At 44.7% G+C, this 12,249-nt stretch overlaps 1 protein-coding gene across 1 annotated transcript in view; it reads left to right on the top strand.

The window, feature by feature from the left end:
• LOC119406002 (WD repeat-containing protein 36) overlaps positions 1 to 11,546 on the top strand; it is a 35,930-nt gene extending 24,384 nt beyond the window's left edge. The window contains exons 17-20 of the mRNA XM_037672833.2: positions 726 to 839; positions 3,973 to 4,057; positions 8,010 to 8,197; positions 11,248 to 11,546. Of these exons, the coding sequence (XP_037528761.1) occupies positions 726 to 839; positions 3,973 to 4,057; positions 8,010 to 8,197; positions 11,248 to 11,397 (537 nt within the window). The 3' untranslated portion in view covers positions 11,398 to 11,546. The remainder of the gene's footprint in view (positions 1 to 725; positions 840 to 3,972; positions 4,058 to 8,009; positions 8,198 to 11,247) is intronic.
• The last annotated feature ends 703 nt before the right edge of the window (positions 11,547 to 12,249 follow it).

Raw genomic sequence — 12,249 nt, 5'->3', positions numbered from 1 at the left:
GGGTTGCTTTACCGTGAAACCACCCTGCCAGGGGAAATCTGCACTGCCGCAAAGCCACACTTCAAGGTTAAGTTTGAGTGAGTGAATAAACTTTATTACAAGATCCGGCAAAAGTGTACATATCTTTTTTAAAATTTAACAGCGTGTTATATGGGCTTATATGCGCTAAGTATAGTAATTTTTAACTGGTAACATATTGTACCACTTATAACTCGCACCCTACTGCTATTTAAATTTTGATACCATTCAAGGTTTCTTCCAGTTCATTTCGAACCAAAAAAGTGACATTCACTCATACCTAGTTCCAATTCTTAAAAATATTGTGCAAGGGTCATGAAGAAAATGCTCAATTTTTCCTAATAATATGTGGCGAGTACTATTCAAACTATTCGATTCGAAATTATTCGACCAAATCACTATTCGCTTCGGATTCGCTTCGAACCTCAAATTTACTATTCGCCCATCCCTAGTACTTTGGAGTTTAGATGCAATTCATTAAATAGGTGCTTTATGGTGGTGCTTATCATTCAGAGATTGCATTGATGTATGGAAGGACTAATAGTAAGTTACTAAAATTTGGTATCTCTCACTTTTTAATTTGCTTTACACTTAGTATCTGAAAATCTAATTTGTACTACTGATCTAAAGAGTGTCTCCAATTGCCCCCTTTTTTTTTTTTTTGGCACATATCAACGTCGAAATTATTTTCATCCTGAACCGAGCAGAAGAGGAACAAGCCCAAGGAGCCACCAAGTGCACCCAAGGCAGCACCGTTCTTCCTGCCTACAACAGCCGGCCTTGACCCCCAATTTGTCAAGCTTGACGACAAAGAGAATATGGTAAGCAATCTTGTCAGTAGCATGGCCTACTGGAACTCCCAACCTGCACGGATGTCCCCACTCCACCGCGCCCGTTCTAGTTCATTCCTTCTGCCACTAGGGAAGGAACGTATGGGCAGTGTGGCACTAGTTAGTACCTGTTTGCTGTCATCAGCTTCAGCACTCATGGTGATGTTCCGGCCAGTGCATAGCACTCGTATCGTGTAATTTATTACGCATAAATGCAATATACCTCAACAATAAAGATATGGGAAGTTATTTAGGAATTCTTTGTATTTTAATGGATGCATAAGGGCAAAGTATCACATAGTCCATCCCACACCACGCAAGCCTATGGCTTTACAAGTTAGTCAACCGCTAATAAATACTTAACCGCACTGAATAGTTTACTTAAGGCTCTGTCCAAGTTTGCTAAAACAATCGCGTATATGGCAGCAGTTTCTCACAGAATACGGGCGTTCTCACTCCAATGCTGTCCAAATGGCCCTAGAGTAGTAGATGAACAGGTTATAGAAACAACACCAACGGCAAGAGGTTGAATGAGAGCTGGTGCATGTGTTCCCATAGATGCCCGGCTATCTGTGCAGGTCAAGAGTTCAAGTAGGTCATGGTCAGTAGAACTGCATGTGTGATGGAAGCCTGTCATCAAGTGCAGGTGGCTATCGCTTGTCACGCCCCAATGCTAGTTGAAGACCCTCCACCAAGACTGAGGCAGCACGCATGGCCTGCCCGAAGCCCTCCAGTTGATGAGAGTTTGGCTGACGCATAGTACATGGGGAAAGTTGTCTGCATGGGGTGCAATGTCACGTTTTGTGTGACGGTCACCCTGCAGCCTCATACACTCATGCTCACCACCTAAGCCATTGTAGGTAAACTCCAGCCAAGTATGCAAAAAGTCATGTCTCGTAGGTCGTCAGCATTTTAACAATGAAAATGTGACAGTGTGCGCAGAAAAACAAAGCAACATAATAAACTAATTTTTCAAGATGGAAAGTTTGGTATGCCAATATGTAGAGTACATGAAGAAAGGTGTTACATGAACAGATTTTGAAGGAAAAGAACCCATCATTTGTACTAACTCAAACCTCAATATAACGAACATGGATATAACAAATTAGCTGTTATAACGAAGTAAATGATGAAAAATAGTCTTGTCATAGATACAGTGTTATGAATGCACGTTTATAACGAATTTTTGGATATAACAAAGTTATTTTTGTGTCTGATGTAACTGTTATAATGAGGTTATAATGTATATGTGAGTTTTTTGTCTTTTACTTTATGGATGGCTTGCAGTGACGTCACTGAAGCCATCATGTTGGAGTACCAACATGGGACGTGAGGTTTGCGATGTCACGTTAATGTTATCAGTACATCTCGTGCAGGTTCTTTCGTTATTCATGCATGGAGGCCAAAAACGTTGCAGCGGCATTGCTATCACATTGAATCAGGTTAAACGCCACGCGATTAGGCTGCCTTGATGTCACCAGAGTCATTCAATTCTCTTAATGCTATGGGCGCGCTTCATACGCTGCTCGAAAATGCTGCAACGCGCCGCCGCTGCGCCACAGAGACAATCGTCTGCGCCGTCCGCGTATTGAAATACTCACGCAGTGCGAGACAAGCTGCTGGATATCATATGTTTAAGTTGGCGGAAACGCTGCCTCAGGATTAGGATGCCTAACAGATGTTGCGTGCCGGCGTGCTGTTCCGGCTACAAGGGAACCGAAAAGGTGTCGTTGTTTTCTTTACCATTAGACAAGCAGCAGCGTGAGAAAGGGAAGCGGGCCATACCGCGGCAGGAAAGTGGCGATCTTAATTTTGAGTCGAAGTATACATGTGTATGTGCGAACCATTTCGACGCCTCGTACATTGTCACTGCGTTGACTTTAACATCAACGCCGACTCCGTGTCCCTGAAACGCGACGAACCAACGCCGAAGGCTGACGCCGTTCCAAGGATTTTTTAAGGACTTTCTTCGTATCTCACAAAGCGCAAACCTCGATCTCGCTCATCGAAAATGCGACCACCATGCAAACGACCACGTGAGTCGTGTGTGAAGAGCTCCGAGCATCGCCGACGCCCTGTTTAGACCGCATCGTAGCCACATGAATGGGCGTGTAACAGCTCGTATTTTTGCCTATGTTTGCAACTGGCACCGCTGCCACTTTTCTGCGAATGCGTGGTGTTTAGACGGAAATGTTAAAAAGCTGTACCTTTCGTAGTGTCGTAGTGTTGAGACGAAATGAGCTTGCGAGGCCGCAGCGGCCACATTTCGATAGGGGGGACATGCAACAACACCAGTGCGCTGAGAATTAGGTACATCTAAAAGAACCCTAAGTGGCAAAAATCATCCAGAAGTCGCCCGCTATGGCGTTGGCAGTTATTCCTTGGTATTATTTTGTTAATCCCCGAACTTTCGTATTTTTTCAGCTGATACCACCGCGAGCTGCACCACTTGAGCTGAAGGAAAGATTACTTTTAAGGGCTCGTTTTTCTTTTTTAGACACAATATTAATGAGAATTAACAGACAGTAATGCCAACGAAAGTACAGGGGATGTTATTTGTAATAATTGGGATATAAATGTGAAGAAAGTAAAGTGGACGAAAAGATAACTTGCCGCCGGCAGGGACCGAACCTGCGACCTTCGAATAACGTGTCTGATGCTGGTCTTTGTTCTCCGGGGTGCTCACTTTAAAACAGAAAACGCGTTCAGGAATGTATTTATGCATGCCGAGTACTAAAAGTAAAGGCATGAAAGCAAAGCGACCGTTGCGGAAGTTTACAAAGCTAAAACACCGAGGCTGTCCCACACACAACCCCAGCGATAGCAGCGTTCGCATCGCCTCTCAAGCACAGCTGCGCCTCTGGCGGCGGCCGCTGGCTTCATATGAAACTGACGCGGCAGTTTCGCGACCATAAGAAGCATTGAATGACTCTGATGTCACTAAGCCACCATGTTGGAGTACCTGTAGGTGAAGAACCTGTCTCCATGACACCACGTGCAAGCTATCAATATCAACCACAATTGCTTATTACCAGCCATGTTTGTGCAATTGTTGTCCATTTACACTTTTGGCTGCCAAGTGCATTTCACTGAAATTGATTGATCACATTCTTTCATTTTGCAGGCACCGTCGAAAATCACCTCATTCGAGCACTTTCAGTTGTCTGCATTTGCGAAGCTGCTGAACTCGTGCGCAGAGTCAAACAACTGTGAGTGTTTGTGACCACTTTTATCCTTACTGTTCAACTTGTTGTAAGCTCTCGAAGGAAGCTCTCACAGTAAGCGCTCAAGCAGCTTGTTGAACGCATACTAATTAACAGTTTACAAGAAACTCTCGAAGCTCTGACTTCAAGACTTTGTAGCTTTGACTTGCTATATTGAATCAACTATATTTTCAAACCTATAAGCAGTCACCACATTTCAGTGCATGTAAATGTCCATTTGCAGCATCCACCTGATTTATTTTAGCAGTTATTTTGAATGTCTGTCATGCACTTTTCACTGCTACTTGTCACTTGGGTGTGGTGTAGCTTTTCAACATCCCCAGAATGAAATTGTAACATGAATAAGCTTTGTTGTTCAGTTCAGAGGCATTTAAAGTGAACCCAGGGTGTCTACCGACCGGGAAAACCGGGAAAACCGGGAATTCTCAGGGATTTTGGGTAGTCTGGAAATTCTCAGGGAAAACTCAGGGAAATTGTGCTCCCATCAGGGAAAATTCACAGCAACTTTATTGAAAGGCAAGGTAAGTCGCGGTAGCGCTGGCTCGATATTTTGTGAACGCATTTTTCAAATCAAACGGCCGCTGCGGCTGCGGGGAAGTGGAGCACCTCGATGCTGTCATCGCCTTCGGAGCGGTGAGTGGGAGAGAATCAGGCTAATGCGCGGCATGCGGGAACCATGAACCACGACACATCGTATCGTGCAGTGTTGTCAGGGTGGACTACGCGGTGTAGTTCTGTATTCTTTCTTGCGCGTGCTGTGCGTTAGCGCCCGATATGGTGTTTCTGTTATCGCCGCCTGTCAAGTAACAAGCATGATTCAGGAAGCGGATGTCTTCGACAAGGCTGGTATCTGGCACGCCATCCCGATCGGCGAGAAAAAAGACGACGCTTGTTGGCTGTTATCGGAGAGCTCACTCGCTCGGATCCCGAGCTTCAAAGATGCTATTTAGGACTCCGTGAAGAATAGAATAAATTTCCAGGCAAGAGCTATAGTCGGGTACAACTTTAGAAAAAAGGAGAGGCCCCGCCCATATGACCGAAGCGCGGCAGCCGATTGCCTCCGCGGCAAAGAAATAGTCCCGCTTCTTCTCCTTGAGCGGAGGCACCGGCCGTCCGGCTCGTGACGTCAGTCTAGAGCGCGCGCCCATTGGTGGAAGCGCGTGTGCATCCGCCTTTGAGGTGCAAATGCCGCTTTTTTCTAAAGTTGTACCCGACTATAGCGTAACTCACAGCAAGTGAAAGCTTTTTTGTTTCCTTTTTTCCCCGATGAGGGCACATGCTGAAACATGTTTTAGGCAGTCGACCGATATTTTGGGGAGCTGCAGCTCGCAATTACCAGCCACACCACGTGGATGTTTGCTACAAAGCCGAATTACAAAAATTCGCGACCCCAGCACGGGTCCCATTGGCTTGATTCGGCGCGCGATGTCGGAAAACAGTAACGTTTCCACCATAATCGGATGTGCCTTAATTCAGGCTGTTACCGTGCTTTCATGAGATCTTAGCCCGCAGCTATATTGCTTTTTTTTTGCGATAGCAATTGTATAGACACTCCGACGGGAATTTTATGCCTTCGCCGTGATCTTCCTTATCAAGTCCAAATCGCGATTACATCACCCCGCGCGTCGTATGCTCCATGCGCGAGTGAGAGTGCGCGAGCGCTGCCGACGAACGGTGCTTAAGCAGAGATGAAACGAGCCGACCGTCTCGTTCGCGCGATGGGCACATGGAGATAGGAGCCGGCGGGTTGGGGGGGGGGGGGGGGAGGGAGGGGCGGCGTGAGTCCGACAGGAAGTGCGTACTTTGTACCAGCGGGCGTGGTCGCGTGTGCCGCGGTATCTTTAGTGGGAATCAGCAGACGGCTCATACCTTTGCGGGTGTTGTGCTTTAATTGCAAAACTTCCGTTGAAGCCATAGCAGTGGCGGATCCAAGGGGGGGGGGGGGGGCGTAGCGGCGATCGCCCTCCCCCCCCTTAAGCCAGCCCCCGCCCCCTCCCTTCAGTGCCTGTCGTCCACCTCCTTTGTCAGCTTATAAGTGTGGAGGCCTGGGCTAGTTGGTTAGTGTTCATAATTGCAGGGTTTTGCAGCGCGCGAACATAGGAAAAAAGGACAGAGTAGACAGAAAGAGCGCTGACTTCCAACTGACTTTATTTTGCAAAGTGGCAAAATATATGCGAGGGATGTTTGCTTTTATCTTCCTTTCCCTCGCATATATTTTGCCACTTTGCAAAATAAAGTCAGTTGGAAGTCAGCGCTCTTTCTGTCTACTCTGTCCTTTTTTCCTATGTTCGCGCGCTGCAAAACCCTGCAATTATGAATCCTTTGTCAGGCTGCCTGTTGAGTTTGCCCCCTTTTTCAGGTTGCTTTGCCTGCCACTGCCCAAAAGGGGTAAAGAGAATCTTGTTCCTGCTCTCTACCTCTCTCATCGCTCTACCTTTTCCTGCTTCCCTGTGCACATTTACAACGAAGGCTTCTTACGCACCGCCATAATCCCCTCTGGGCTGTTGTAAATATGCGTGACCCACCAAAATGCACTGCTAAGCGGGGGCTTCAGCCTTTGTAACCCCCCCCCCCCTTTTAGGTACCTGAATCCGCCCCTGAGCCATAGATAGGGTACTTCTCTCAGTGCAGCGGCTGCGTTTTCTGAAGGAGCAAGCTGCCAGCCTATATTCACATAAAATTCCTCTTTGTTGCTATCGGATTTACTGTTTTGCTCTCGTGGTGAAACTGTGACTCTTTTTTTCTAACGTGGGATGGTTTTCGATGTTTTGCATTCGTGGAGAGCAAATGGTTCGGCTGGGCAACATCGTAGCAAAGGCGTTGCATTGCTCTGGGCAACGCGCGAGGATTTGACAACAACCCACAGCAGTAGAACAAGCGCAATTCCACAGTGCATTAAACCCGCATTTGTTTCGTATATACATGTGACACTCGGCAAGGCATTTAACTGTGATTGCTGCACTTCAGGCTCAACAAAATTGATTTTTTTTTTCACGCAAAAAATAAAAAGTTTTTTCATGTTGCCATATTAGCCGAGCATTCTTGTGGCATTTTCAGTTTAAGATTAATCCTTCAGTAACTATGCCTTGCATGAAAGGTCAAATTTCAGTTTAACGAAGTTTCGATATAACGAAGTGAGTTGCCGCTTTTACCAACTTTGCTATATTGAGGTTTAACTGTTCTATGTACTATTCAAATGGGATTAAGTCGTTTTTATTTTCTAACATGCGTATTAGAGAGTGACATCACCGAGCGATATTGTCTCTACCCATCGTGACCTAAAACAAAATTCTGCTTCGCTCAGGGAATTTTAGCAAAAACACTCAGGGAAAACCTGGAAAACTCAGGGAATTTAGAAAAGTCAACTCGGTAGACACCCTGGAACCGTAACATAATAACTAAGGCATATGTGCCTGCCAGAGTTACACAGTGCCCAGCTAAGCAATGGCCAAACACACGACAAAAGGGCTGCAACTACCTACGTAATTGTCTTATCCTATTAGTCATTAGGAGAGGCTATTGTATTTTACGTACACTTCCAGCTTCAACTCCATGACTGAATGATGTTAAATTAGCATGTAATGTCACTTTATCCACGAATAGACCACTATTGCATTATCAATACTTGCTTTAGATGTAACCTTCGTACTTAACCAATTTTCGAAAACAGGTAGGTTTTCAATGCTTATTAGTGACATTGTTTATATATACCTTGTGTTGACATGCCCCTCCACGCTGTGCACTTAGCATTAAACCTGATACTGGCAATTATGAACATTGGGCCAAATGAATTGTGTGTAATTTGAGTAAAGTAGAATTTCATGTCAATAGGAAACAATCAAATCAATCTTAAGATGGCTTTTTGACTTGAATCGTGATCTTGTTATGCCTCGTTAATCTCTCGGTTGAAAAGTGTGTCGCTTTTTATGTGTTGCAGATGACCCTGTATTTGAGCGTCTCAAGGAACTAGGACCGTCGAGTGTTGACTTCGAGATCCGCGGTCTCTCGCCCGAAGCTGGTGGTTCCTCAGAGGCCCTGCTGAACTTTCTCAAAGCAATGGGCAGTGGTCTGAAGACGCGTCGCGACTTTGAGCTCGTCCAGTCCTACCTAGGCCTTTTCCTGAAGGTGTGTTACCAAGGCCTGAACAAACCATTTTTCAGTCTCTCAAACGCTCTGAAAGACACAGTCCAGACAAGGATATTACAAGTGCTGTTGTTTCCCTTTCCAGTCCACCTACCTACTCCGATTCCAAGGAGCAGAACAGTGTATGCACACTCAGACCTCGATATAGAGAACACGGATATAACGAATTACCGGTTATAACAAACTTATTTTCGTGGCAGATGTGACTTTGTTATAATGAGGTTTGAGTGTAGAAATGGCGAGAAGCGGCACCGGCACCGCATATTGAAGCATCGAAAAGGAGGTACAGAGGACAAACTGTTGACAAGCCAGTGCTTTTTATCTCTCCGTCAATACTTTTTATATTTGATATCATTGTGCATCTAAGTAAAAATCACACATCTAATCATGCACTGAAGTACTAAAAATCCCCATAAAACCCAACATGTTACGTTTATTATGTGTTACTGAAGAGAAAACAGCTCATTACGTGGCCCCGCCACGGTGGTCTAGTGGTTATGGCGCTCGACTGCTGACCCGAAGGTCGCGGGATCGAATCCTGGCCGCGGCGACTGCCCATGTATCTAGATTTAGGTGCACGTTAAAGAACCCCAGGTGGTCGAAATTTCCGGAGCCCTCCACTACAGCGTCTCTCATAATCAAATCGTGGTTTTGGGACGTTAAACCCCACATACTACTAGCTCTTTACGTGCTAAACCAGTGTGACGTACCAAATGCTGCTAACCAAGTGCGCCTTTGAGTTGTCTGGGCTCTCCCAGATTGATGCCAATTCGAAGTCACCATATACCTGCATTCTCATGCGTACGGCATCCAGTGCCAGTATTTTCTCTAGGGAATGTTTGGAACTCTAGGAGTGACGCTATAAGTAAATACAGTAGACTTTCGATCATTCAAACTCAAGGGGAGCTCATGGTTTTCTCAGAATTATAAGAAGTTCTCATAAATATAACTCAGGGCAACATACCAACTAGCGTTGTGATATTTATTGTTTCTCAGTGCCGCAGCAAGATCCTAGACAGGTCTGCATGGTTGCCAGTAAAGTTTTTAGACGTCAGCAATCATGCTGGTACTCGTTATTATAAAAGGCGTGTACGCATGTGTAACTGAGGGACAAAATATGTGGAGTTGGTAACCCCTTTCCATTCTTAGGCTGCTTTCTCACATTAGATCAATGTACTGCAGCAAAAGTGACCTTAAGAAGTGTTCGGCAGGTGGTAGGCCAAGGCCAGGCCGTTTTGGTTATTTTAAATTTTTTTGCTCAGTCAGCGTGCGATTGTTGGTGCGCGTGGTTTGGCTAGTTTGGCTGTTTTGTAGGCACGCAGTCAGTTTTATTTGCGACTGTTAGTGACATAAAAACGTGAATGTTCAGCTAGAAGTAACAAAAACAGCAGATATTTCCAAGCATGGACAAGCAAAAAGTATGAATTAACTGAATTTGTGCAGTGGGGAAGTTTGAATTAAGCGGCTTTAAAATACATTAAGAACATAGCGGGCCAACCAAAAACTTAATATTTGTTTGAATAAACTGAAAGTTTGAATGGTCAGAGTTTGAATTATCGAGCGTCTACTGTGCAGTAAAAGCATGTTGATGGCATGTGATAAAAAGCATGTAAATACAATAAGAGCGTGTTGAGGCATGTGTTCATTCTTTTCTTTAAACCCTTGATAATTCAACGTTCGGTAGATGCGGACGTTTTTCCTGGCCCCAAGGCGTCTGAGTGACCAAGCACTTACTGTATGGTGTTGTCTGTTCATATCAGATACATGAAAGGCAACTTGCATTCATGCATTCATTAGGTTTAAGACCGATCCTGGGGTCCTCACATGTTACATTGAATTTACGTTTGATATTGATCACACCATTACACGGCACCACACGAAAGACACTATAGAACGCATGTAACATCTTTACCGTAAAATCTTCCCTTGTGCCATTCAAAGCATTGTTTTCATGAAAGGAAAAGAATAACACAGACCTTAAAAGAATAAGGGAAAGATGCCTCAGCTCTCCTGATGGAACCTCGTTCACATTTCAGCATTGTCCTGAATGCAGCGCAAAGTGTTATTTCAAGTTGGTGCTTCCACAAAATATTTTGCTGATATTGTCCATGTAAATGTTATTTTTGGATTAGCCAAAGTTATGTGCATTACACTCAAACCTCATTACAACAATGTCACATCTGCCACGAAAATAACTTCGTTATAGTATCTAAAAATTCGTTATAAATGTTTATTTATAACACTGTATCTATGACAAGACTGTTCTTCATTTACTTCGTTTTAACCGGTAGTTTGTTATATCCGTGTTCGTTATATCGAGGTTCGAGTGTATTATCAAAACCATGTGGTTTTGACTGATGCTAGTTCAGTAGTGTGCAGGTTTGCTGGGTGTGATTTGAAGTTGGTGACAGGTTGATGAAAAGCTGTGCTGGCTTTGACGGCATGCCCCATGAACCCATAGAGTTTCCTACAATACTTACTAGAGGGAACTCTGGCGCTAGTGTCTATGGGGGCTGCAACGCATGACACTTCAGCCAGCATGGGAATGATGGGTAGTACACAAATTTGTCTAAACTTCGTACTTTCGGCTCCGTTTGGCTCCGCGTCGGCTGCATCCGCTTTGTCGCAAAACGAAGTTCAGCAAAAGTCAGCAGTTTCACTTCGCCACTTTAACTTCTTTAGGCTCAGCGAATCAAACCTGGTCACGAAGTTCACAACGATCCATTCTTTTATCCGAAAGAAAACCAAAACATAGCAATAAACAAAGCCACAAGTACGTTTGAAGCCGCAAGCACGAAGACTAGGCAAATTTGTGTACTACCCATCATTCCCATGATGGGTAGCTGAACGATTGCAGCGCCAGAGTCCCCTCTAGTTAATTTTAGGAAACTCTATGCATGAACCATTGCCATTAAATAGTTAGCGACATTGTGCTCGTGGGTTCGCCACACGGGCGTCAGCATTTCAGGTGCCACGTTTGGTGAACGATCTTCGTTTGTTAAGCTCATTGTTTCTTTGTTCCACTCTGGCAGGTTCATGCCGACATGATGGCTTCGGAAGACGCATTTAGGGAAGAGCTGGTATCCATTGCAGACACACAGCACAATTCTTGGAAGGAGCTTGAAGTGGCATTCAACCAGTCACTCTGCATCGTTAATTACCTGAGGAGTGCCATCCTGTGATGAACCTGAGCAGCCAAGTTGCTAATGTAAATCATTGTCATTGTGTAAATCACGCCATCATCATTGTGGTAGTCATTCTGCTGCAAGTCTCATTCACATAGTTTCATCTTTTTCTTCTTTTTTTGAGGCAATAAAGAGAAGGAAGAAAATATGCTTTTGGTGTTGCCTTGACGATGAAATATAGTCTTGTGTTTTCAGTAGGTAAGTGCAAATAGTGAATTTTGAAACCAAATCAAATACGAATAGGATATAGTAGTTCCAGAAGTAAATTGAGTCGGATACTTTTCAAATACGGAACAGCCGTTTTTACAATTAATGAAACGTTTCATGAGCCGTTCCACTCTGTTAGGGTGGATGATTAGCGAAGCTGTGTGCACACGGCATGGAGGTGACACAGAGTTTTGATGGAAAGTACAGAAAGTCCCTTTTGAATTTTGCATACGCTCCTTTAAAGTTTTCCTTTTGATCAGCATGCATCTTTTTGCCAGGCTAGTTTTTACCGCGACACGCGTCATCTTGTCTGGCTTACTGCACGCACTTGGCGTTTCATGCATGATCCTGAGCAAGACGAGTCTTTTTGCTGCATTCACCATTCATCTACGTTTTAGTTGACCAGTGGCGAGTAGTGGGGTTTGCCCAATTTCTGTGACATAGACCCGAGCTAAAACAGCTTCTTCGTTTTTGGTGGACCAGTGGTGAGCAGTGAGGTTTGCCCAATTTCTGTAGCGCATGCCTGCAAGGGGTTTTCCGTTGAGTACATAACTGTTGACTAGGTAATTGTTCGCAGAGTTGTGATATGTTCAATTCGCCCAATTCACCAGCTGCCATTTGAGCTCAGTCTGGGTGGCCGTG

The sequence above is a fragment of the Rhipicephalus sanguineus genome, chromosome 9 (assembly GCF_013339695.2).
Source record: "Rhipicephalus sanguineus isolate Rsan-2018 chromosome 9, BIME_Rsan_1.4, whole genome shotgun sequence".
NCBI classification, from domain to species: domain Eukaryota; kingdom Metazoa; phylum Arthropoda; class Arachnida; order Ixodida; family Ixodidae; genus Rhipicephalus; species Rhipicephalus sanguineus.
Note: the sequence above shows the minus strand (reverse complement) of the source record. Positions and strands in the feature narration are given on the sequence as shown.